Source organism: Danio aesculapii, chromosome 12 (assembly GCF_903798145.1).
Source record: "Danio aesculapii chromosome 12, fDanAes4.1, whole genome shotgun sequence".
Taxonomy (NCBI): Eukaryota; Metazoa; Chordata; class Actinopteri; order Cypriniformes; family Danionidae; genus Danio; species Danio aesculapii.
The window spans coordinates 33,605,629-33,633,229 of NC_079446.1; the positions used below are offsets into that span (position 1 = coordinate 33,605,629).

The 27,601-nt window shown below is 33.3% G+C and overlaps 1 protein-coding gene across 1 annotated transcript in view; it reads left to right on the forward strand.

Moving 5' to 3' along the window:
- Window positions 1-27,601, forward strand: part of stxbp4 (syntaxin binding protein 4) — a 66,984-nt gene that overhangs the window by 7,619 nt on the left and 31,764 nt on the right. The window contains exons 6-19 of the mRNA XM_056470129.1: window positions 270-349; window positions 1,070-1,199; window positions 1,721-1,853; window positions 3,137-3,243; window positions 3,408-3,639; window positions 4,867-4,945; window positions 9,099-9,187; window positions 12,476-12,572; window positions 12,736-12,848; window positions 14,198-14,287; window positions 14,449-14,514; window positions 24,300-24,476; window positions 25,261-25,377; window positions 27,085-27,134. Coding sequence (XP_056326104.1) covers window positions 270-349; window positions 1,070-1,199; window positions 1,721-1,853; window positions 3,137-3,243; window positions 3,408-3,639; window positions 4,867-4,945; window positions 9,099-9,187; window positions 12,476-12,572; window positions 12,736-12,848; window positions 14,198-14,287; window positions 14,449-14,514; window positions 24,300-24,476; window positions 25,261-25,377; window positions 27,085-27,134 — 1,560 coding nt within the window. The remainder of the gene's footprint in view (window positions 1-269; window positions 350-1,069; window positions 1,200-1,720; window positions 1,854-3,136; window positions 3,244-3,407; window positions 3,640-4,866; window positions 4,946-9,098; window positions 9,188-12,475; window positions 12,573-12,735; window positions 12,849-14,197; window positions 14,288-14,448; window positions 14,515-24,299; window positions 24,477-25,260; window positions 25,378-27,084; window positions 27,135-27,601) is intronic.

Below are 27,601 nucleotides of genomic sequence, written 5' to 3' on the forward strand. Positions count from 1 at the left end.
TTAACTTTGATTCCAATTTATCGCTGATTACTTCAGTAATCTAATTAAGGGCTTCTAAGCTTCTTTGAGGACTAATGAGGAAGTTGCATTTAATGGGAGTCGCCAGGTTAACTAACTAGGGACTGTCTTGGAAATTTAGTAAATCATGTAAATCAAGCATGATTTAGCGGAGAAAATTTCTCCAGTTTTGAATATTTGGAAAATGACGGTTTCAGGAAAGATGAATTTAAATAAGACTGATTTCGTGTGTGTCTGTGTTTGTTTATTAGGAGGGAATTTACTGAATTAATGGAGAAGTATGGCTCCAGCAGTAGTACCAGTTCTGGATCAGACACCTCTGTTTCCACAGGTATTTTCCATTACATGTGTCACTACACTGCATTTTAGGAGTGAATGACTTTTGTCTGGTTTTGAGAGCTTGCAGGAACTGATCAAAATGTTGAAATGGATAGAAATGTCAGTATATCACTTTATTTTGATGGTTCCTTTAACGCATTTTGTTGAATTTAAGTTACTTTGCATCTACATGCCATCTGATTCTCATTAGATTATAAGTACATTGTTAGGTTGGGGTTAGGGTTGGGGTTAGTGTAAGTTGACATGTACTTGCAAAGTTTCTTATAGTCAGTTAAATGTCTGTTGAAGGAGCAGTATCAACAGATATTAAGCAGACAGTCTACTAATACTCAAATGGGAATTAATTGGCATATAGTTTCAATGCAACTTTTAGTCAACAAAATGTACTATAGGGACCATTAAAATAAAGTCTTACCGAAATGTCCTATGGAGAATGCATCATTGTATTCTGGAGACAATAGGTTTATCAAAATTTGCAAAACAAAAAGTAGTTTAATGAATAGTTTGAGATCAGCAGTTTTTTTATTTATTCATTGGGAAAACAAGACAAAAAATCATTTACCAAGTATTTAGCAAGTATGCAATAAATCGATCGAAGTTGATGTTGAAGACCAATAAAAGCATGTCTTAAACCTTTTTTTTGCTGTTGTTTTAAAATTACACACACCTTATCATCACACAAAGAATTAAAACGCAAATATCTTGTCTTTAGGAAAGATGACAGACACGGCGTCCTCCTCCTCATCATCCAGATCAACCAGTCCTCTGCTTCTGAGTCCTAAAGAACCAAGCCCAGCGTACACCACTGCCTGCATCAACTCGCCATCTCCACAAGTCTGCACGTAAGAACTACAATTACACACTGGAGATTTGTGGGCTAAATGAGGTCAGAAACCTTCTTAATACACTAGTGGCCACTAAGTGAACTGCAGTCAGCAACTTATTGCATGTGCAAGCACTTTTGCACATACTGTAAATGTCACATCCTTTTGAAATTCCTAGCAAATTTACCTTGAGGCATTTGCTTAAAAATCTACAGGCTTTCAAAGGCAACTTAGGAAGCTGGGAAGGGTCTCAATTTTTTTGTTCAATTACAGGGCACACACATATTGACATACAGAAGTATCCCCTTTAAAAAAAATTTACTGTTGAAACATATGAAAGAATCCATCAGCTTTCTCACACTATTGCAGTTAACAGTGGCCTGATTGAGGAGCTTGAGCCTGAAAACACCTGGCTTAGCCTGAGTAAGAGCGAAATCCCACTAAAAGATTAATTATGATTATTGGGAAAAATTTAATCACTCAAATCTAATTGTTTCTGCTGTTCATCTAAGCACTTATGTTTGGCTCTCTTTCCACAGAGACTGCATGATTCAACTGATATGTGTTGCCAAAGGGACGGGGTTAGGCCTGGTCATCAGGGGCGGAGCTAACCGTGCAGAGGGGCCAATGGTGTTCGTGCAAGAAATAATTCAAGGAGGCGACTGCCAAAAAGTATTTGTACATTATTATTATTATTATTATTATTATTATTATTATTATTATTACTACTATTATTATTATTTATATTATTGTTATTATTATTATTACTGTTTTTATAATCGTTGTTGTTGTTGTTGTTGTTGTTGTTGTTGTTGTTATTGTTATTATTATTATTATTATTTATATATTATTGATGTCATTATTACTATTATTATTATTATTATTCATAAATTATTGTTGTTATTATTATATATTATTGTTGTTATTATTGCTTTTTATTATTCTTATTTGTTGTTGTTGTTGTTGTTGTTGTTGTAGTTGTTGTCATGTTTTGAGTTTAGGAAGAAAACTGGTTAATGACAAAAAGCTACGTGGATTTTTTTTTGTTGCTGTTTGGAATTCATTTCCCTATAGTAGTGAATGTGAAGAGTGAATGAAATGAAGAATGTTAAAGTGTAGTAAATTAATGTAAAGTGAAGTTAGATAACTATGAATAGTTTACCTAAAAGTGTAAATTAGCTGTTAATTTAGCCAATTTCAAGCCATTTCAGCTTAGAGTGGCCTTTTTTATTCAGTGGGACTGAAAGGAGAATTTTAAAAGAGATTTTTAGATAAAATTGTGCTCCTTGGCTGTTCGTTAAGCCAACGACTAAACAAAATTCAGGCTAAATAAAATGAATACTCATGGGTGATACAAGTTTTATTAAGTGAAACATTGCAACTTTGCATAAAACAAAATTATTTACAACATTATTACCTTTAATTAACCAGTTTGTGTTTTCACAAGCAAATTTAACTAAAATTTTAAGGTTGTTTCATTTTATTTTCATTGGACTAGCTTTTTTGTTCAGTTGTTTTCATTAGCAGATCCATGTGACAGTAAAAAAATGTGAAATATTATTCAGTGTTATCTGTTTTACATTTTATTTCAAATAAATGCTACTATTTTAAGCTTTCTGTTCTTAAAGAGAAGAATTCATAGGTTTACACAAAAAATTTGTAGCACATTAATTAACACTGCTAATAATAAGAATTGTTTGACCACCAATTAGAATAGTTTTTTGGAAGGATCCTGTAACACTGAAGAATAGAGTTTTATTAGTCATTACTCTATTCTAATTATTAATAAATAATAAATTAATAAATCATTTAAAATAAGGTATTAACATTTATTAGGAAAGAGCTTATGAAACTTCTGTCAAAAACAAAACTTTTGAACACCAGTAAAAGATTAAGAGGACTAGACTGAATTTCAATGAAGTAAAAATAAAATGTTTTTCCCTGTGTGACTCTAGGACGGGAGGCTAAAGACGGGGGACCAGCTCATATCCATCAACAAGGAGTCACTTGTTGGAGTAACACATGAAGAAGCCAAAAGCATACTCACTCGAACCAAACTCAGGTTAAGATATTTTCATATGAACACACCCTTTCCACAATGACAACGTAATTCAAATATGCTTGAAATATTATAACAGTTTGTTTCCATCCAAAACAAATGCATCTGAATAATGAGTCTACGATAATGTTTACAAGTATAACTGTAAATGTGACTTGACCCCACAGACCAGACCCTACAGTAGAAATAGCATTTATCAGACGGAGATCTTCATCAGGCTCCAGCAGTGGACCACACAGCCCTATCTCCCTTCAACCCTCCTGCAGTACAAATCCTCCAGCTCCCCAAACCAAGCCCTCTGGACTGAGTGGAGCAGCTTTACCTGGAGGCCTCGTTCCCAAAATAGCCAACACTCCCAATTCTGGAAGTGAGACGTTGCCTTCTGTTGAACTTACTAAGGTACAGATAAGACTGAGTGTGCTTCTCAGTTCTCAATTTGTGCATTCTCGCTTCCTATCCGCTGTGTAAAAAACATATGCTGGAATACTTGGCGGTTCATTCTGCTGTGGCAAACCCTGATGAATCAGGGACTAAGTTGAAGGAAAATTAATGCAAAATGCTCACAAGGAACAGCTCTTGTGCATTCAGCTGAGTCATGTATTTTGACTTTTATGCCGCAAGATTAATGTAATCACCGCTCACTATGAACACTCTTAGAATTTGCTTAAACTTTTTCTAACTTCATTAATGATTATTTTAGGTTCAAGTGGTATTAATAAGGAAGTGGATGCAAGCAGGGTACGGCTGCTTGTAAATCATACAGCGCCATCTGCTGCTCAGAATCTATTATAGAGAGAATATCGGTGCATTTTGAAAATCTCATAATCAATTTCTCACCAGTTTTTGCCCACAGCTCTATCATTCAGTCTGTCATGATGATTTCAAAGACTGTGAGGGATAGAAATTCACTTCCATGTCAGTCTTCTTGCTGTCGAAACCGACAAAAATATATTATCTCACAAATTTATCAGGGTGAAGAACTTTGGAAAATAGTGACTGTTAAGATTAGATAAGGCATAGTACCTAATTTTCAGTTTGTCTATGTAAAATATTTCTGAATATTAGCCTGTAAGATAAGTGCTGATTATAACTTTAAATCATGTTTACATTTTTAAAGCATGTTTTTTGAACATTGACATACTGTAGAACTACAGTTGGGCAAACTAATTGTAAACATGTTCAATTTAAATAGATTACAAGATTTTCACTAACAGGATCAGTAAAATAAAATGAGATTCGGTCCCATCAGTGTTTGCTTGAATTCGACAACTTTCGACAAACAATTTTAAGTCTCTGAACATTTTTAACCCATTTGCTTAGTTAATTTAGGCATCTAGTCTCTCGGGATGTTTGGAGTCTCCCCTAACTGTAAAATGTGCTACATGTTTGTAGCATAGCATTTTGTGTTCTAATCATCTGGCATTGACAAACATCAAAGCATTTACTCACATTTTTCTTGACGACAGTGAAAAGACCACCGACATTCAGTCATAGACATCTATCTGACTACTTCTATCTGTCTCAACCTTGTTTCGGACTCATCATAGCAGGAGACTGAATAAGGTCTACTAGCAATGCTTCAGAGACGTTGATTAATGTTTCCCTTAATTTGTGTCATTCCTACAGGTACGAGCAGCTACAGGAAAGCCTGTTCTTGCCCCCGTGACCTCACCTGAGAGTGCCTGCACCACAGTGGCCAACTCTGGTACTGCAACCCTGTATTTATTTCCTGTAGACTTGAACTCCAATGAGATTCAATTGACCCTTTGCTAAGCCACACCCGAAAACCACCACACACCAATCATGGCTTAGCCACCTTAGCTACGCGCAGGCGGTCTGTCAAGCTTTCGAGCGAGGGAAACAAGCCAAAGCGTTGTGCATATGGATTGTGCAAATCTGATACCCGGTATCCTAAAAGTTTGGAGAGGGTGGTGGAACTTTTTCCCTTTTCAAAACTTAAAACCCAAGGGGAGAAATGCCAGCATGGATCAAGCTGTGTGAGGGGCGCTAAAAGAGCAGGGTTAAGTTGGTTTTGTTTTCGATATTCCTGACACATTCAGTGATAGACAGCAATAACTCACACACCTCTTACCCTAAACAGATCTAAACTGTTTCCTGCAAGAATACAAAGTAGGTTATGTTTCCCCACTGTCTTTTTCTTTTTTTCGCTCGATATTATGAGCACTGCTCTGTTTAAGCCCTCGCCATAGTAGTCAAACTAATAGCAGTCATATTTCCATCTGTTTTAAGCTACGAATATTTGAAATTACATATCAACAGAACAAAACCGAGATGTGATCACAATCTGAGCACTTGCGATAAATATACTTCACCCACAGATGTATTTCAGTAATATATAACCCTCATGCCCATGTCAGAGCTACAATTCACTGATGTTTTCGTCTGTATTTTGGAGTTTTAGGTGACTGCATTATAGCGGGTTAGTGTCTGCTTTAATATTTGCTGGTAGGAAATTCTATTTGTTCACTTCTGCTATTTATATTTTGATTTGCATTTCAACTTATTTAATTTTTTCACTGCATATCAGAATAGAAACTGTATAAAAAGCACACAAAACAACTGACAGTTATAGATACTGTACTTTATGGGTCAATGATGCTAATATTCAACACAAAATCCATCATTTCTGGATATTCTTTCTGTGAATGAATTGTTTAGAAGCACTGTCCATGTGCGGTTCCTCATCAGTTAGTAGCACTATATTTCATTGCACAACAATAGTCTATCAGTTTTTTTGGCTAAAAAGAGAAATCATGGTTTAATTTGTTATTATTAGATTATTTTAAAATTTTACCTATCCAGCTGTGCATAAACTAAGCTGTTAAATACCCCTGTAATGCATACTACAGTCCTTTTTTGTCTAGCTTTCTCGGATATCTCACCTGTTCAACAAAAATGACTAATTATATCCCTGGCATTGTCTGACACCGGCGTGTACATATTGTAATATACGTGCCAGGCACAAAAGCTTGACAGGCGTAGCAACAGTAACTAAGGAGGGCGGGGCTTAGTGAAGGGTCAGTTCTATTTGTGGTGTTCGAGTCTTAATGTACTTTACCACAGACAATTATCCAAAAGGACAAATATTCTGGTATAAACAACAATAACAAACAAAAACTGCAGAATTTATAATGGAATTGTGTTAAACTATTAATTTCAAAAATGAAAACATCTAAAATTGGTAACACTTTCACTAAGGTTGTATTAGTTAATGTTAGTTAATGCATTAGTTAAAATAGATTAACAATGACAATACATTAATTACTAAAACAAATGCATATGATAATTTGCCTTCCTACAGTGTCATCTCAAACAATTATTTAATCTTTTACTAAGAGGTTGATGCCAGTTGACACATTCAATGAACTCTGTTAAACTAGAATTACTAAAAACTGAAACCAAAAATAAAAATACTAAATCGAAATATTCACAAAATAAATACTAAAGATAATTAAAAACATGAAAGAAACAAGCTAAAACTAAAATGAAATGTGCAGCAAATTTAAAAATAGTATCTAAATAAAAAACTAATTTTAAAAAGCAAAACTACAATAACCTTGGTTACATTTGATTACAAAAATATTACAAATCTTTTACAATTGGTTATATGCACACACACTTTTAATTTTCAGCCAGCCAGCCCCAGGGCTTCTGGTGAATTGTCTTTCCATTATAAAATCACCACGTTTAAGGTTTGATTTCTTTAAAAATCTGTGAAGTTCACTTCCTGATTGATATACGATATAAAGTGGGACTCATACCGGACAAGAAGCACTGCATTAAATTCCATTTTCCCCTGCCATGTCTTTAAAATATGACAATTTATTTTACCCCTGTATTTTCAATGGAGTTTCTGTGCTCGCCTTCTGGTACTGACGGCGTTAGCGGTTACACAGGCTTTCATCTCGTTTCACGCTTAACTAAATGAATGCTTAACTCTATTTACGTGAATGTATTTTAATGACATTACAACATCGATGCCATAAAAGGAACCTTATGAAATTGAAAATAGTCACAATAAGCTTTCACCAGAATATAGCCCAATACCATTTGTAAAACGTTTACATGATACATATAATAGACTTTTTTCCACTTTACTCCTTCTAGAATTGTTTTCCCAATATTAACATGACACTAATGCGTCATTTTCCCAATATTAAAGACACTAAAGCGTTGCAGTCTTAAATAGTCTTGTTCTTCCTAATGTTTCAGTTTTTGTAATGAACCCAGAACATTCCTTTAAACTAACCTTACAGCACTGGTCTCTGCAGCCTTTCGCATTCTGATGCATTGTAAATCTGAAACTCACAGATAAGAACCATTCAGGCACAACTGGGATTAGACTACCTGTTCTGCAGACATTTAGACAGCCGTGTGCTGATGAGACGTGGCGTTTGTAACCCAAGATAATCCAGCTGGCATGAATCTAAAAATGGATATTACCATCAAAATGACACATAACTCCAGGTGAAATCCAGGATACTGAACTCGATTCGGGACAAGGTTTCATTTCATCGACAAGCACCTTTGATAAAGCAGATTTAACCACCAGCTGTACTGAATGATGGACATGGAATATGAAATGAAAAACATTACAGTTTCCCAATGTTTTGTTATGTTTAGACTAAACTCTGACCTCAGGACTTTATTTGTTGTTTTGCATAAAGAACTGCATGTGCATATTCACAGAGCTAGATATTGAAAACAAATCACTTCACATAAAATCCTCGTTGAGATTTATTGCTAAATCTGTCAAGGCAATGGATATTATTCTAAATATTGGCTTTGAAATTCCAAGAAATCATTGTCAGGAAATAAATCCCCTTCCCAAACGGATAAACAAATATGCGGATAATGAAGGAGTGAACGATAAATGATGAGATGGTGAGCTCATAGTGAGAGTACATACCTGTGAGCTCAGTTACACTGTGCTGTTATTCAGCGTAAGAGGATTTGACAGGGTTGGCACTATTTTGAGCAAAGCATTGTGCTTTCAGTTCACTGTTCATCTAGATGGGGAGGGTTTATCGAGGAAAAACACGGCCTGCACAAACAATATTAATTCCTGCTTGTACACAAAAGCATTTATCTAAGCCATCACGAAGGATCAAATATAATGGAGTAATATTTGAATGAGTTAAAACTGCTGTCCTGAATTGGTCCTGGTGTTTTACGAACACTTAAGTAACTCTTTGCTCAATAATGTAAAAATGTTTTGATGTTTTTGTATCTGCATGTTGCGTTTTGTAGCTGAATTTGAGTGATCAATAATACAGTAAAAACAATAAAATGTTTTTTTACAGTCTTTTTTAAAGTATATTTTAAGGGAGACATTAAAAATGTTTAATATATTTTAAATAAATAAAATATATTAATATATATATTTATTTTAAAATAGTACAAACAAAAAATAAATAAAATAAATAAATAATATAAATAAAATAAATATAATATTTTTATAGAATGAATATTTTTAATTTTTATTTTATTATTGTGTATAATATTTTGTTTATTTACAAATGATTAATTATAACCGTGTCCTTCCAATGTGCGACAACCAAAAAGAGTACAACTGCACAAGATTTTCACAAAACATTTGTTATATAATGCAGAGACATGCGTGCATATTTAAGTGTGGCTTAAATACCCAAATACTCTTTTCTTTCATGCCACTACTGCTACAAATCTACTCAACAAATGATACCCTCATGGACTTATGTAACCGTCTTAAAAAATGTGATGTGCTTTACCAAAAGCACAAACAGCTGTTTTTGCAAAAGAGATTTTTTGGAGATTATGTGCGTGCAGTTTAACTCATTTTCTGTCTCTTTGCACAGATGCATCCGCTGCCTGTAACCCCAGCAGACCCTCCAAACCTCTGTGTTCCGTCCAAAGCTTCGAACTCAAGCCCGAAAAAATCGACCAGGTCTCTAAAATCTCATCCTATCAATTTGAGAACATTAGCTACGCTGTAAAACATATTCTGTTAAAATACGGTAAAAAACTGTCAGCTGTAATTGCTAGAATCTTACAGTTAAAATTAAAAACACATTATTTAATCAACATTAGATACAACATAACTGATGATGAAAAAAATATCCTTACAGAACCACAATAATGTAAAAAAAATAAATAAAAAATTTTAGTGTCATTAAAGGAATTCTGGTAAAGTACATTTTACTGTTATTCACCATATATAGTAAGGAACATTTTTACAATGAACATTTCTATCCAAAGTTGTAAATTTACTTAATAAATTTTTTTTTTATAAATGTCATATAAAGCATTTGCTAATAAAACTGTTTCATCTCAAAGTTTTCAAAACCTTAACTCGATATATGAGTAATATCAGAGAGCAGCAGTATATAGATGCTATGACAAGTCTTGTAGTTTAGACATTATATTTTTTATAAATACAAATACTCCGCTGTCTGGAGGACACTCAGAATTGCGCAGAAATGTTGTCGTGGAAAATATTGAAGATGTAATAATATTTCTGGGGGCCCCCAAAATGCGTGGGTCCTTAGAATCTTCCTACCCTTCATTGCCCTTCATTACCCTTCCTACCCTTCATTACCCTTCATGACAACTGTAAGGGGGGTGATTTTTTTTTTTTATAACTCATCCGTTTCGTTTATATTAAGTTATATTAAGTCTGCATAATTAAGGGCGCGGCCACATGAGTGACAGCACAAGCACAAGTGGTCAGAACACAAACGAGTTGCAGGTAATAAAGTATTAATCCTTTCTCCCAAAGAAAAGCCCATCTAAGCAAAATGCTAGCAGGCAGCTGTAGCTTCGCTCACGCTTCGCTCACTTTTTTGGTAACCCTCGGTAGGCACGATGACCTGCAAACAAAATGGCGACGATTGGCCACGCCTACTTGAAGCTTCATTTGCGCTCTTCAAAAACCTATGGGTGACATCACAGATGCTACGTCCTTATCGTTTAGTCCATGATTAAAAATGGTGAAAGAAACAACCTGCTCAGCAGCAGTTTTAACATGAAGTGACACGACATCTGATGTTTTCATTGTCATGTGTCACTCGGTAGTGGCATGTGTAGTGACCTGTGTCACTCAGTGTCGCGCTGCATGTCACTGCAGTGACATCGACACCCGGCGAAGCTTAATGACACTAATCAACACGTGCAAAACCATATTTAATCATGCATCGCATTTATTTTAGGTATTCGTAGTTATACTTCCGTTATTTATTGCTACTATACGTAATATTTAGTCATTTGACAGTACATGTCAGTGGATATCAAACTTATTGTGGCATGCTTATCTGTTGTGCCATATATTTTTGCATCACGGTGGTTCCTTTGTTGACTACAATATGGACTTCTATATGTTTGGTAATTCATTAATTTATTTTATTATTTAATTAAATTATTTTCATTTTAAGGTATTTTAAATACTATGCTTTATAAACTTAATGTAAAATGCATGTTGTAAATACATAACATAAATGCAGATAATAGGTGTCATTTGCCTAATAATTTTTAAATATTAAAGCAAAGAGAAACTTATAACATTAATGTGCTTATAACGTGCTTATACTGACACCTACTGGCACATTTGACAAGATTACTGACATTAGTGGCATGTGTCACTGACATTAGTAGCATTTAGGTCTACTGATATTAGTGGCATGTGTCACTGACATTAGTAGCATTTAGGTCTACTGATATTAGTGGCATGTGTCACTGACATTAGTGGCATTTAGGCCTACTGACATTAGTGGCATGTGTCACTGACATTAGTGGCATTTAGGCCTACTGACATTAGTGGCATGTGTCACTGACATTAGTGGCATTTAGGCCTACTGACATTAGTGGCATGTGTCATTCACTGACATTAGTAGCATTTAAGCCCATAGTGTGAAACACACTAAGAATTGCACTGCCTTTTTCCGAACAAAATGGACTGTTGAAAAGAAAGTGTCTAGTGCATATGGAGAGGAGAAAGCATATCACCAACAAGGTGGTTTGTCAAGCCCATTCTCCTGCATGAAGCACACTATTGTAAGAATTGCACAAAATTTTCCAGAAAAAAAACGGTGTTGAAAAGAAAGTGTCTGGTGCATATGAAGAGGAAAAGAGAGTTTCACCTACAGGTGGTTCTCAAGCCCTCTCACCGATGTAGATCACATTCAGAATTGCACAATATTTTTCCTAGAAGATAAAATGTTTATCAGTTGTGGGCATAAGCTTTTCATGCATATTTGTTTTTCATGCAGATCTTGGGTTATGGTTTTCCATCCATTTTCCATCCATATTTCCTCCAAAAACCATCTTCCCTCAGGCAATCCATCTCATGAACACTTGATGATAATAATTGTGGAACCAACATCACTACTTGCTATACACTTTTATACACATATACACTTATTTAACAACACACTTTACATGCCAATTTGCACATAATAGCTGCACATATAACGTTGTATATAGTAATATACCTGTACATACACTTGTCAATTTGTATATTTGCATTCACTACTTACTTCTATTTTTTTAAATGTATTTATTATCTGTTTTTTTGTCCTGTCTCTCTAATCCTGTTGCACTGTAGAAGCTCTGTCACGAAAACAAATTCCTCGTATGTGTGAACATACCTGGCAATAAAGCTCTTTCTGATTCTAATTCTTGTATCTGTCCAACTACAGAAGTACAGAAACATCTAGCGTTTATGGCAAGGTCATACACTGGTTGTCCTTCTAGTAGGCCTTAACGATTGGTTACCCAACAGTCTCAGTACTGGATTGATCCTTTATGGTTTTACTATTGTGTTCAGGGGGATTTATTCCCTGTTGGACAATGTGTGCAGTTAGCATGCTCTCCTGTATCCACTCCTACTGTGGTGTGATGGTAAAATCAATAGAGACTGTGCTACAGCTTCAGTGGGTTCATTTATGCTGGTCTACAGCACAGTCTGTAGATCTGTTGTGCTGGACAAACAATGTAGAGAATAGACATTTTAATAACACTAACTCCAGCAGCTTATTTCACAGTAAAATGTACTATATTTCTCAATAAATATAAAATGTTTTATGTGTAATATTTTATTACTGAAATGATTTATTCAAATATAATTAAATTGAAATGACATGAAATATATTATTGTATTTATTAATTATAGTTTGTGCACAGACATTGAAGTGTGAGTGTGTGCAAACATGTCCTAAAAGGGTTGTTGTTCTGTTTACAGACTTTGGAGGTGCTTGGATTGAAGCCGGCTGATTCTCAGGTCCTGACGCTGAGAGAAAGACTGCGTTTGAATGCAGGAGGGACAGTGGCTTATGGAGGTGAGAAACTTTTCTGTTAGTTTTCATTATGTTGTATTTTATGTTTCATATTCAGGGCATTATTATGGGTTTATACTTTTGATAAAACAAATTCATCTGATAAAGCATTGTTATTCATTCACTATGACTGAATGTCTTTTCCTATCATTGTTTTTTCTGGTAGATTTTGAAACAGTGACAAAGGAACTTTTTAAACAACCGTCTAAGTCGGATTCAGAACAGGAAGTAGTGAGATTGACATCAGATGATCTCATTGAGTCTCCATCAAACCCTACGGTAATCAAAAATGGGTTTTGCATCCAAACAACTATACTAAAAGCAGAGACAAATGATAGAAGTAATAGTGAGTATTAGTGATATATAATAGCTTCTTTAAAAGAATCCTTTTAAATTTTAGCATTTTTAATATAAACCTAATTGCTGTAATGGCAAAACTGAACATTTTTTAAAGGAATTGTAATATTTTAGTTGGTAAAGAAACATAAAAGAAAAGACATGTTAAAGAAACATTTCTTCTCGTTTTAATATTCAAATAAATATGTTTTGCTTAAATGAAAATTAAGTTAATAGAAAGTACATTGAAAGTACAGAAATGTTAAATATTTTAAAATTGAAAGAATTGTGTGATATTTTATGGAAAACTATGAACAATATAATATATCATTTGTATTTGGCAGATGTAAGTTACATAGACTCATTCTGAAAACATAGCCCTATATACGTTTCTGGAGATCGCGAATTATGTAGCCAAAAATACCAGTTAGCTCGGCATGTATGTGGGTGGACTTGAGAATCAGAAAGGACCCAACCACAACGACGGGGTTCGAGTCCAGTGAAGAACGATCCCAGAATGGGGGTAAGATAAAAACAAAAGCCAAAAAATAAAATAAACAAGTAAATAACAGGGTGAGAATATGGTAAAATCTGAAAATGTGGTAAAAACCAGGCAAGGGCTTTTCTTTTTCTGGATTGCTTTTTAAGGGTTTAGGGAAGTGGGTGGATGGGTCAAGCAGTGCTTTTGAAAACATTATTGGTTGGGTTTTGGGAAGGAGGAGGGTGGGAGAAGGAGGTCAGTTGATTTGGTCGGTCAATCATTCAGTCAGTTTAACAGTCAGTCAATAGGGGCCTCTGGTGGATTTACACGAGAACAGCAGGCGCGAATGAAATTTGCGAGAGAATCGCGAGAGAAATTTGAGAACTCAAAAAGCATACACAGCATCCTCTGGTGCATTTGCGAAAACAAAAACTGCAAAAGAAACTTGGCTCCTGGGACGTATTTGGCGCTCTCCAGAAATGTATATGGAGGTACGTTTTCTGAATGAGCCAGGGTGTTTTAGCATAAATTATATTTTATTTATATCATATGGATGTGCAATACAAAATTACATTGAATTACATAAATTGTATAGAAAATAGCTATTTTTAAATAAAATTATATTTCACAGTACTGCTCTTTTTAGTGTTTTTTTATTGAAATAAATTCAACCTTTTTGAGCAGAAGCACTTCTTTTATAAACTTTAATTATTTATTTTATTACAAATTATATAATACATATAATGTTTTATTTGTAAATATTTCATGCACTATACACTGTTTAACTATGTAATATTTTGTCTTATTTAAGCCGTCATTATCAGACTCTGATGATCTAGATGAGATGGAGAGGCTAAGGAAAGAGCACATCGATGCCTTGAGGGAGCTCAAGGGACTGCAGGTACATGTACCACCATCACACCCCTTTTAAACACACTGTCACATGCTGGAATGTGTGACATTCATTCATGTGTTATTGAGCGAGGCTCTCATTAATCCTATTTGTGCGAATGAGTGAGCTAACGCTAATGCTGACTCATGCGAAGATCTCTTTTCTGACAGGATAAGCTGGCAGAATCCGAGAGCCTTAATCATAAGATGCTGCAGGAACTGACAAAAGTTAAACAGGTACGCAACTCATTCTTAGCAGCCCATTTTAACTTGTGTGTGCAGCACAGCTCAGCAAAAACAAGTAGAGTTGCTGGTAGAATTTCAATGCATCTGTAACATGAGCAATTCCAAGCGAATGTCAGATACTTAAAAATGTCTTTGGTAATGTTTTCAAACAATTATATTTGATTTACCAAAGTCACACAAGTGCCAATTTCACATCAGTTACATTCACAACAAAGCTTTATCCTAATAGATGCTAAAATATCAAATGAAATCAATCATGTTTGTTCTATAGAGAGCCAACTCTTATCTTGTGCGGTTTAATTCACAGAATTTCTACAAAGTATGTTGTATACTGTAAACACGCAAAGTTTTATGGTCACGTCCATAACGCATGTTTATTTTCCTCATTTACAATATGTTTAGAGACTGAAATTTTTCTAATCCCAAACATATGTGATTTAGTGGTGTAGTTTTATTGGAAAATGTTAACAGATGTTTCAATATAATGTTAACACATACTTTCTATGTGACTTTATGCTTTGAGTTTTTACTGCAAATGTGACATCCATAACGCTGGAATGGCTCAAATGCTTTAGTAAAACATAAAATAGATTGGCTCACCTACTCTTTGAAAAAAACATTTGGCCACGTTTTAAGCATGTTCTGTTTAAAGATACAGTAAAAAAATTTATTATAAATAACAACCTAAAATAAATGCCTTGAGATAAATTTTAACTATTTATTACTAATTTGTTACTAATTACTAATTATCACGTTAAACAAGAAAATAATCACAAAGAATTACATAAAGTAGCTTTATGGTATACTGTAAAAAACAGAATTACACACAAACATAGGATACAATCAATAAACAAGTCAATACAAGTACTGTAGATAATTTGTGAAACATGTCTTTTTTTAAATATACAGTGTGAACTGTATAATATATACACTCTCAGAAATATAGGCTTAGAAGCTGTCACAGGGGTAGTTCCTTGCTAAAATGGAAGTAGTTGCCAATAGATGTCCTAATGAGAAAATGACAGATTTATTAGTTTGATTCATTCAAATGGCAGATTCATTCAGGAGTAAATAAACCATTAAATATTTTGTTTGCATGATTTGTTTCATACACATTCCTTTAGCAAAAAAAAAAAAAAAAAACAGCTGATTGAAACTAATTTAATTCAACTGTTTAATTAAATGAAGGTGTTAAATTGACAGGCTATACACAATATGGAAGATATTAAGAGATCATTTGAAAATTCTGTTTCTCTGTATTTATTAGGTATGGGTTTTATTAAAGGTCAATACATTTTACTAAAAGTAATATTTAGTTAATTATATTGGACTGATAACATTTCTTTAATTTCAAATACTATATTGTCATTTTGGAGCTTTTTTCAGCAAATTACAATTGGTCAGAAAAACCAATGTTTTCTTTCATTGTGAACTAAAAATAAGGGTTCTTCCATCAAATGTTCATTTCTTAAAGCTTCCGAAAAAAAAAAAAAAAGTATCGCTTGTCTAAAAATTAAATACACATGTCTGAAAACATGACACCGCAATATACAGTTATGTGCTTGAATAAAATAATTTTTTAACCTATGTTGTCATTTAGAGCATGAAATGACAGCTGATCAAAAACATTTTTACCATGTTTTTAGACATTCATTCATTCATTTTCCTTCAGCTTAGTCCCTTTATTCATCAGGGATCTCCACAGCGGAATGAACCACCAACTTATCCAGCATATGTTTTACACAGTGGATGCCCTTCCAGCTGCAACTCAGCACTGGGAAACACCCATACACTGGGAAACCCACACGAACACGGGGAGAACATGCAAACACCACACAGAAACACCAACTAACCCAGCCGGGGCTTGAACCAGCGACCTTCTTGCTGTGAGGCGACAGTGCTAACCACTGAGCCACCATGCTGACCGTTTTCAGACATGTTTATATTAATTTTCACAATACCAATGTTTTAACTTTAAAAGAGCTGAGCATAAACATTTTACTCATATAGTAAATCCAGAGAGTTTTCAATAGGTCTTTCAATTGTTTTCCGAGCTGTATTTCAGAAATGAAAAGGCAAATTCATACATATAGTATGTTTAAAAGCGACAAACACAACAAATTTACCAACACTTTTAACTAAAATAACAATGAAAACTTTATATATAAAAACAAACTAAATTCAAAATATCAATAAAACTACAATTGTCATATAATATTTAGAAACAGAAATCACAAATACAAAAATGTTGACAATTTAAACAGTTTAAAGTTACAGTTTTGGCTTGGATTTTGCATTTATTGCATGCCCCAAGCTTTCAGACATTTATTTTTTTCCATTTATTAATTTGGTAACACTTTAATTTAATGTGTCGTAGTTACACATGTTCCATGCATTTCCTATAGTAATTATTACGAATTGTACTATAATTACAGTACCTAACCTTAAACCTAACCCAATTTCTAGCTCCAACAATATATTGTGAAGTACATGTAATTATTTAATATTACTCAGTAGTTAAATGAATAATTACAATGCAACTACTTCACCTTAAAATAAAGCAAAACCTTTAATTCACTCATTTATTTGTGCAATATTTTTTGACATTTCACATTTTAATCAATTCTGCTGTCACAGTAAAGTGTTATAAATGCCACAAGGGGGAGCTCTGAGCACATGTGCCTTTACAGATGAGCTTCAGGTGCTCTTCAGAGTTATACGCTAAAGCCGCATCCTTGTCTCTGCAAAACTCAAACAGGCAAAAAAAGAGAGAAGAGATTCTATGAGCAATATCCAAAAATCTATTTTGGGTGCATTGTGCGCACTTCAAGAAGCTTGAAACACCCACATCAGGACATCGTGTGGGAGATGAAGTATGTGGGACATTGAGGGATGGCGATCCCTGTTTGGAAATAGATCTTTATGAGTTATAAAGGAAAAATCTCCCACAAGCCCTTTGGGTTCTGTGTCAGAGGCTCTGAAGTGCCGGTTACGTAAACTCAAGTCCAAAGAGTTTCAGAATTCTGTGTGAGATTAATTGAATTTAATGTTTTTATAGGCTACTACTAAAGCATCCTGATTATTATCCTGCATAACAATTTAGCAGTGGCCGCTTACTTTTGATTATATTTAAGGTGGTTCACTTGAACAAACCACTAATATGAAGTATTAAACATGAATGATACTAAAGTGTGATTTTATTTTATTTTATTTTTTTATTTATTTCCCCATCAACCCCTACTCCTCCCCTTCTTATCTAAATTAATCCAGGACAGGGCGATATTGCGGCTCAGTGGTTAGCACTGTTGCCTCACAGCAAGAAGGTTGCTGGTTCAAGTCCCAGCTGGGCCTGTTGCCGTTTCTGTGTGGTGTTTACATGTTCTCCCCATGGGTACATTTCCCCTGGGTATTACGGTTTGTTTCCACAGTCCAAAGACTTGCACTATACGTGAATTGAATAAACCAAATTGGCAAAGAACATGAGTATTTTAGTACTATAGGCATTCACTGCACAAACATATGGTAGTACAGTTGGTCCATTCCGCCATAGCAACCCCTATAAACAAGGAACGGGTTGAACGAATGAATTCAGAGGAGCACTAGAGACCTACCTAAGCTCAAACTCTGCTCTCTCCCGATGAAACGGAAGGGAGCCCCGGGCTCAAGGAACTCCTGGGCTCAGGGCTCTCTCCAGGGACAGCATGCCAAACACGCTTGTTTTCAATCATTAGCTAAGTGTGAACTCTTGAATTCATATTTTAGAGACAGGATATTATATAAATGTTTTAGTAGATAGTTTTTTCCATGCTTACAAAAAACCCAGAGGGCACCTTCATGTCAAAACGATATCACATTGACATTATGAATGGCATTGAAAAACACCTAAATAACGACACAAAAAGTATTAGATTATTAAAAAAGTTGTATTAATCTGAAAGGTTTTATTACAAATGTACTCTAGATTTTGTTTCCCTAAAATCCATGTAAACTATGATGCCAAAATGATTTCAAATTGACATCTAACATTGGTATAAAATACTCCTGCTAGACTCCTGCATTTAATTTAGTTTATAAACGTTTTTAACCACAATATTTGATGTTCATTAGATTTTTTGACTTCAAGGTAGTCAATTGACATCAAATCAATTAGCATTTTTTTAAAAATATATATATATATATATATATATATATAATTGTTTTTTCAGGGGTTTTTACCTTTATTGGATAGGACAATTGAGAGTATTGACAGGAAAGCATGGGGAGCAGAGAGAGGGGAAGGATCTGCATAGGACCACGAGGCGGAATCGAACTAGGGTCACCGTGAATACCGGAGTGCATGTGTCGACGCACTAACCACTGCACCACTGGCGCTGATTGCGTTTGACGTTTTGATGCCAATGTTAGATGTCAATTTGGTGTTATTTCGATCTCCAGGTAGTCAGTTGGCATCAAATCAATTAGCATTTTTTGATGTTTTTTTTACGCCAATGTTAGATGACATCTAAAATTGATGTAAAAAAAAAAAACATCAAAAATGATAATTGATTTCATGCCAGTTAACTACTTTTACATCAAAACAATATAAAATTGACAAGGTAGTCAATTGACATCAAATCAATTAGTATTTTTGACGTTTTTTTATGCCAATGTCAATTTGATGTTGTTTTGACATCAAGGTAGTCAATTGACATCAAATCAACTTGCATTTTTGATGTCATTTTGTCAGTGCACACTGGAAAGCAAACACAAAAATGAACACCTTAGAATTCAGCCAACAGCTAAACACCTTTACATCATGACAGTAAGTTTTGTGTATTTTCTTCGAGATTGAGAACTACTTTTTAAATGTACAGTATAAGCTGTTCAGTGAACTATTACTGCCCTCGTATCGACTCAACTGCCAGCGGTATTATTCCTCTCACAAAACCGTTCAATTGCAATTCCGCTTGCGTTTGACCTTAAGAGATGATCTAAATAAAGAGGAAGATGCAGTTTTGCTTCATCAAAGCAATGCAGTGAATGTTTGGTCAGCTGTCTGAGGCCCTGTGGTGCTTCAATTGGCATCAGGGTCAATGCAAGTTCTGTCTCCTCTTCCCAGAGTGCTTTTCTCCAGCCTCCCGAAGCACTACAGAGCGCTCAGTTCGCATCCAGTTCATCACATCGGAGCGCTAATAGATGTGCTGCACTGCCTGTGGTGTGAAACCAAGGCTTTTTTTTCCCTTTACAGCTCCGTTCTCTGTTGCTGAATCCTTTCTGCTCTTTCACCCTCGCCCACACTTTACCTTCTATATCTGCCATTAGAGCAACAGGTAGGCAGATGGGCTTTTCAGTGTGGAAGCAGTGGGTTTTTAAGCCTCCTCTGTTGTGAGAAATGTGCAGGCTTCCTCCCCATCCACGCAGCACACGCACTTCGTCTACATTACAGAGAAACGTGTGCAGGGGAAGCCATGACCTGTGCAAGGTGTGACTTGTCCATGTGGCTCTTCATTTGAGTCTTATCTATGCATCGTGCTCTGGTGTGATGGATACAATGGAGAGTTTGTTTTGGTGTTTGACCAAGCTGTGCACTGCAAAAAAACAAAAACAAAAAAAGACAACAAAAAGAAAGTATACATAAAGTATTTTTAAAAAGGCATTTTAAAACATGCACACAAATCAGATGTATATTTATTTTAATATATATATATATATATATATATATATATATATATATATATATATATATATATATATATATATATATATATTTATTTTAATATATATATATATATATATATATATATATATATATATATATATATATATATATATATATATATATATATGTATATATGTATATATATATATATATATATGTGTATATATATATATATATATATATATATATATATATATATATATATATATATATATATATATGTATATATGTATATATATGAATTAATTTATTTATTTTATTGTGCCTTTTGTTTGCTATACATTATGTATTTATATTTTGTGCATACATTTTTATTCTATTTTTATAGATTAAAAATTATTAAAATAATTAAAAGTAAACTACATATACACACATTTGTGACATTTATTTTTTTATCATTTTTGTATATTTGTAATCAATTTATTTATTTGTTATATTTATTTGTTTTTTGTATTTTTTTATAATTTCTATATATTTTTAATGTTTGCGCATTTGTATTTATTTATTTTTTATATTTTTTATTTTTATTTCTAATATTTAATTATTTATGTATAATATTTATTTAGAATTTGTATGTATTTTAATGTTTGTTTATTTATTATAATATTTATGTATTTATAATGTTTATATATTTGTAATTAATTTATTTATTTGTAATTATTTAACTGATTTATTTATTTGTAATATTTATTTATTTGTAATATTAATTTGTCATATTTAATTATTTTATTTGTAATACATGTATGTATGTATTTATTTATAATTTTTATACATTTGTAATATTTATCTATTTATTTATTTATTTATTTTAAACATTTATTTATTTCTAATATTTTTATTTGTTTGTTGTATTTTATTTATTTATTTATTATGCAATTCAGCATGGAAACATTGAATCGATCACTAAATATTTATTATTAATTTTAAACTTTCTAAGCACCACAGATAAATTTTTTATGTTATGTTTAACTTTTATGTATTAGATCCAATGCACTGGAATATGGATTATTCCAATGCATTCGAATTATTAATGCAAGTTATGTGATATGAAATAACACATAATTTTCACCATTGCAGTAATCAATTTTCTATTAAAATACCTTAATTATAACATCTTACAAAACATAAACTTACCAACAACCGTGTATATGTATATACAGTAGTCTGCTGTATAAATGAAAGTATTCTGCACTAGTACAAATACATTTCTTGAGACTTAAAGTATTCATTTTATCTTCCATTGTTCCCTGAGTTCTTGAATTATTTCTCAGTATTTCTGGAACAGAGTTATATACGCCTTTGAATCTCCCATTCTTTTAAAATTACAAGAACTGTAACCAATGCACGATCCATGTAATAAACTGCACATATTCCCTTATTATATGTGGACATTAAATGGATGTACAGTAAGTGTTAATTTATATGCCTCTCTGGTCAATGGAAGAGCCACCACGTCTATTTAATAAGTAAAATTCTTCTTTCAGTGGGCAGTTAGCTCTACTGTTTTCAATAGTCATTTCCGCTGTTTATAACAAATGACAGCTATTAAAATTCACCATGTGCAAAACGTGATTTCAATTCTGACTCTTAATACATTAGAAGTTTGTAAACTACACATCCATTTTAATCTCAATTTGTTTTATCGTGAAGCATTCGTTTTTCGATCCTCACAGTGGGATTTTTCACACTTTTCATGTCACCTGTCCATTAAAAGCAGTATCATTTCCCACAGCTTCATAATTGCAATGGCCTGGTTACCTTTCCTTTGTATCATGCCTGTTGAGTGATGCCATGCTGACTTTGTATCCGATGCTGCTGTGGTTTTTATTGATGTCAAAACTTTTTTCAATACCTGTATTATGTAACAGCCGGTTTTACTGGTTTTTGCTTACAGATACCTGCCCTGTATCTTCTCTCCACAGCTGATTTATGGATGTGAAACTTGTTTGCATTAATGTTTTCATCAGCCTTTTTAAACATTAAGAGAAACTTAAAGGGACAGTTCACCCAAAAATGACCCAGCCAAGGCTCGAACCAATGACGCATCGCTATATTGTAATTTAAGGGTGTAAAAATAAAGGTTTCAAATTGTAATATTCTGTAATGTCCATAGAAACTCCTTAAAAATAGAGGTTCTTTATTGACATTTGGCATTGACTTTTTTTGTGATAAAATTTTTTATTGAACAGTTGGAAATAATATAGCTTACATTGTTATAGACAAGGATGGCAATCAACTGCATTTTCTATTAATACCCCACCGCACCCAACCCTGGCGAAAATAATAAACATTTAAACAACAAAAGGAAACAAATCAGAGCCAAAAACAAGAAGAGAGAGGAAATAATAATAATTATTACAATACAAGCAAATAAATAAATTTACTTCTGCATTTAACTTCTTACAAGAACACTTTTAACAAAGGCAGACATTGAACTTTTACGCAAAGGTTAAATAAAATGCAAAGAAAAAATGACAATAGCATATCTTTTATCTTAGTTATTGCACATATCCATGAAGTAGTTTTTGTAAAAGCACCATGCATCCTTGCAACAGACAGTTCCATATTTGCAATGTCCAAAAACATACATCCAGTGTTTCTGGTCCAGGGAGTGTGGAGGCTGCCAACGTAAAGATAACATTTTTTTAGCTGCTGCTAGAGCAAAAAATAATATTTTATTCTGAAATAAAGAAAAGTCAAAGGAGGAATGATAATTTTTTTTAAAAGGCTTAGGACAGCATGGTTTGTCTGATTCCAAATATCCTTTAATGTCAGTGACACATTTTCCCAAAATTTATTTACCTCAGGACAGTCCTAAAACATGTGTTTGTATGTACCTATGACAACCTCTGAGCAGAAATTACAATTAGGAGATGATTTCATTAGTTGACGTTTCCTAGGAGTGCAGTAAATTCTATGAATCGTTTTCTAATCAATTAGCTGATGATTAGGGTTTTTTGAGGTGATAAAAAAATAAATATACAGCTAAAGTCAGAATTATGAGCCCCCCTTTGAATTTTTTTTTTTCAAAATATTTCCCAAATAATGTTTAACAGAGCAAGGAAGTTTTATATGTCTGATAATATTTTTTCTCCTGGAGAAAGTCTTATTTGTTTTATTTTGGCTACAATAAAAGCAGTTAAAACATAAAAAAAAAAAAAAACATTTTAAGGTCAAAATTATTAGCCCCTTTGTTATATTTTTTTCGATAGTCTACAGAACAAACCATTTTTACACAATAACCTGCCTAATTACCCTAACCTGCCTAGTTAACCTAATTAACCTAGTTAAGCCTTTAAATGTCACTTTAAACTGTATAGAAGTGCCTTGTACAGAAATATCTAGTCAAATATTATTTACTGTCATCATGGCAAAGATAAAATAAATCAGTTATTAGAAATGAGTCATTAAAACTATTATGTTTAGAAATGTGTCAAAAATTTCTCCGTTAAACAGAAATTGGGGAAAAAATAAACAAGGGGCTAATAATTCTGACTTCTGATATATATATTTCACTTAAGAGGCAGCGAACAGAACTTATTCATCACTATAAAAGTACGACATTTAGAAGTTTTTGCATCAAAACTCTTCATATATGATAATGTATTTTGTGTTATGCTCTTTTTAATTTTAGATGTGAATTTTTAACATTGTCAAGGGTTTACAGATGAAGAAAAAGACATTCTTGACTAATTTCAGCAGATTTTACAGTACTGTTTATTAATGTGTATTGCCCCTGTAAACAAATAAATTCAATTAAAAACTTAATGAACAGAAATATATTTGAATAATCTAAAGAAACTTTATTTCACTATAAAGACTAAAATGCTCCACGGATGTTAAAGGTTTTTCAAACTTTATTTTTAAGGCTGTAAAAGAAGCAGTGCTGTGCTTTATCATGCTGTGAGTCTGGAGGCGATTGGAGGAAGGAGGGGGGAATGTGACTGTACAGGCATTTCTGTTCAAGTGCAAAGACTTTGCAATGTTGGGGGGAGAGAAGAGCCCCTGAGCATTGTAGCGTCCTACTGTACATGCACTCTCAGCACTGCCGCTCTAAGTGTAGCTCCGCTCTTTGCAGGACGCAAAATCTGCAGTGGAGGAGAGTCGATCCCTGCGGACCCGGATCCATCTGGCAGAGGCTGCACAGAAACAGGCCCGGGGAATGGAGATGGACTACGAAGAGGTCATCCACCTCCTGGAGGCTGAGATAGCTGAGATGAAGTCTCTAAAAGCTGAACAACCTGGTCAGGAAAAGGTACTCCACTTTCAGAGTTTTACAACGGCATTATGCTGTCAATGTCAATCCGCATCCCCCTGCTCAATCCCCTCCGGGTTTTTCCTCTCTCCTGTTCTACCAAAAGTAGGTCACTGTTTGCTTTGTATTATTCAGTGACTGGGCTGATGTGCTGCGAAGGCTTTAACATGATCTTGCAGGGTGACGTGGGCTGAGGAGGTTATTTTTGAAATCTCTGGCTAGCAACCCTGCATGTCTCTAGGATAAACTTGTATTTTCACACCAAATTGTTTTTCTTTAATACACACAGAAAAAAAATTAATTGGATTTTTAAGGTAAGTGGTTGCTAACAATTTATATGGGCTGTATTTAAACAAAACTAATTATGTTGAAAATTACTCAATTTAATTTGTTTAAATCCAGCACATATAAATAGTTTGCAACCACTTACCTTAAAAAATGTGGTAAGTCCAATAAATAATTATTTTCAGTGGATATCTTCAAGCAATAACCGAAATCAAACTGCACTGACAATGCCGTTTCCAAAGTTTTAATTTTCCTTACAGTATTATTCATTCATTTTCTTTTCGGCTTAGTCCCTTTATTAATCTGGGGTCGCCACCGTGGAATGAACCGCCAACCTATCCAGCATAAGTTTTACGCAGCGGATGCCCTTCCAGCTATAACGCATCTCTGGGAATCATTCACACACATACACTACGGACAATTTAGCCTACCTAGCCTACTGAAATTTTTTTCCTTTGCTGAATCATTGTTTAATATGACCACTTTATCATCCACACAGGAGGATCTACAAGATCTGAAAAAAAGGATATCTGTTCTCGAATGCCAGTTACGGAAGAGTGAAGTAGCAAAGAAGGGTTTTCAAGTCTCCACGGGTAAACTTCTGCAGTTTGTAGAGGTGATTTATCTTCATTTTTCACTATTTAACCTAGTTCATGTTAAATTATCACATACTAAAATAAGGTTCCACCTGGAAATTGTGATCATTCTGGATAAATTATGTTCTCTAATATTATGATTTGTCAAACAGCATTCTCACTCTTGCACAAATTTATTTGCATTTTTAGCAGACCAGAAAAGCTAAGCCAAAGTGTGTCTGGAATGCTCTTCTTATTTTCACTAGTTCAGGCTTTTACAAAGTGAGAAAATCTAGTAACACAAGCATGGCGTATCTAATTTACTGTATCATTCCATGCATTCTTACATATTTTAAGCTAATAATAAATATGGTTTATGTAGAATGTGTTGTGCTGTAACTCTTAGTTAGACATCTGTGAAAAAAATTAAATAACATGATGCATCTGTTTTTCTGTAATTCAGTTAGCAATATATTGAATTTCGTAAATCATACATTTTTAAAGGTTTAAAGGAAATCAAGGAGTAATATCACTTAGTGTTAAACAGTTTACCTTTTTTTGAATCCATACAGCCAATCTCTGTTAGATCATAGCATAGATCATTGAATCAGATTAGACCATTAGCATCTCAGTCAAACATGACCAAAGATTTTCGATAATTTTCCAATTTAAAGCTGGACTAGTTGTGCTGATCACATTAGAAAATTATCTAGCTGGAAATTATTTTAAGGCCCGTAATATCATTGCACCTGCTACAGCCATGGTAGTGCAGCAAAGTTGCTTTATTATTGTACCGGAATGAGAGTATAGTTCCTAAACAAACTTCATTTTCTGTCAGTCTCAGTATACAATATAACTACAGAAGAGTAGCTAAGTAGAGGAATCTTATAAAGTGTAAAACAGTTAAATAGAATATATTATTACTATTATTGAAAAATAAAAAGTACAGTTTTAAATGTTCATTATAAAATACTACTGCTAATAATTAAATATTTTACATTCATAATAATAATAAACTAATATCATATTGTTGTTGTAGTAATAATAATAATAATAATAATAATAATAATTATTATTATTATTATATTAGTATTACTATTGAAAAATATTAAGTGCAGTTTTTAATGTTCATTACTAATATAATCATGCTAGAATTAAATATTTTATTTAATTTTATTTAATTATTTCATAATGATAATAAATTAATAATATGTTGTTATTATTATTATTATTATTATAGTATTACTATTATTGAAAGAAATATAAGTGCACTTTTAAATGTTCATTACTAATATAATCATAATGCTAATAATTAAATATTTTACATTAATAATTATAATAAACTAAAATATAATAATAATAATATTAATAATAAAAATAAAAATAATTAATATAATAATAATAATTATTATTAATAATAATAATAAGTATTATTTTTATTGTGGTTTTTGTATATTTAAAATATTTCCTAAGCTAGTAGCAATAGCAACAGCGATAATAAAAATATTTATTATTATAATTATTTTATTTTTTAATATATTTTTATTGGAAAAAACTAGCCTGTTAGACTGAAGAGTAAATGATAGAAACACTAAACAAACAAATAAAAATAATATACACCAAAGTGTTCAAGACAATACATGTATAATGTAGTAATTTTAGGGTTAAATGATCCAAACCAAAAATAAAGATCTTTAAAATACATGTAAAAGCTGTTCTAATCACCCACTTTTTTTACAACTCCATAGGCTGTCCAAGGCTTCTTGTCTGAAAACCCAAGCGCTCCAAGAGTCCATAGGTAAGAGAATTACTTTACCACTTTTACCAGTTTTTCCATAAAGCCCAACTAATGATTGGTGTAAATCCTAATCTAAAATAAACTTTGTACCACAGCAGTACTGCACTTTGCTAGCAACAGGTGTGTAAAAAAGAGACCTTTGCCCAGTCATTAGGGTTTGCCTTTGATATTCTAGGAGGCTGTGTATTCAAGGTGTGTAAATGGTAACTTTTGTCTCGACCGAGTCTTCTTTTCTATTATAAGAGCGACAAAAGGCAAGGATAGTTAATGACTGGATTTCTGTACAACACCTTCCTGTGGCAGTGATGTTGATTAGGCCCAATCAAACATGGCCTCCTGCTGCCCGTCGCCTCTTGCTCTGCTAGAAAGCATGTCTGGAGGGCCCTTTTTCCCACTAATGATCATCCCCACCGGCTGTAGAGGCCACTGTTCCTTTGTCTATCAGGGCTAGAAAATATTACACATGT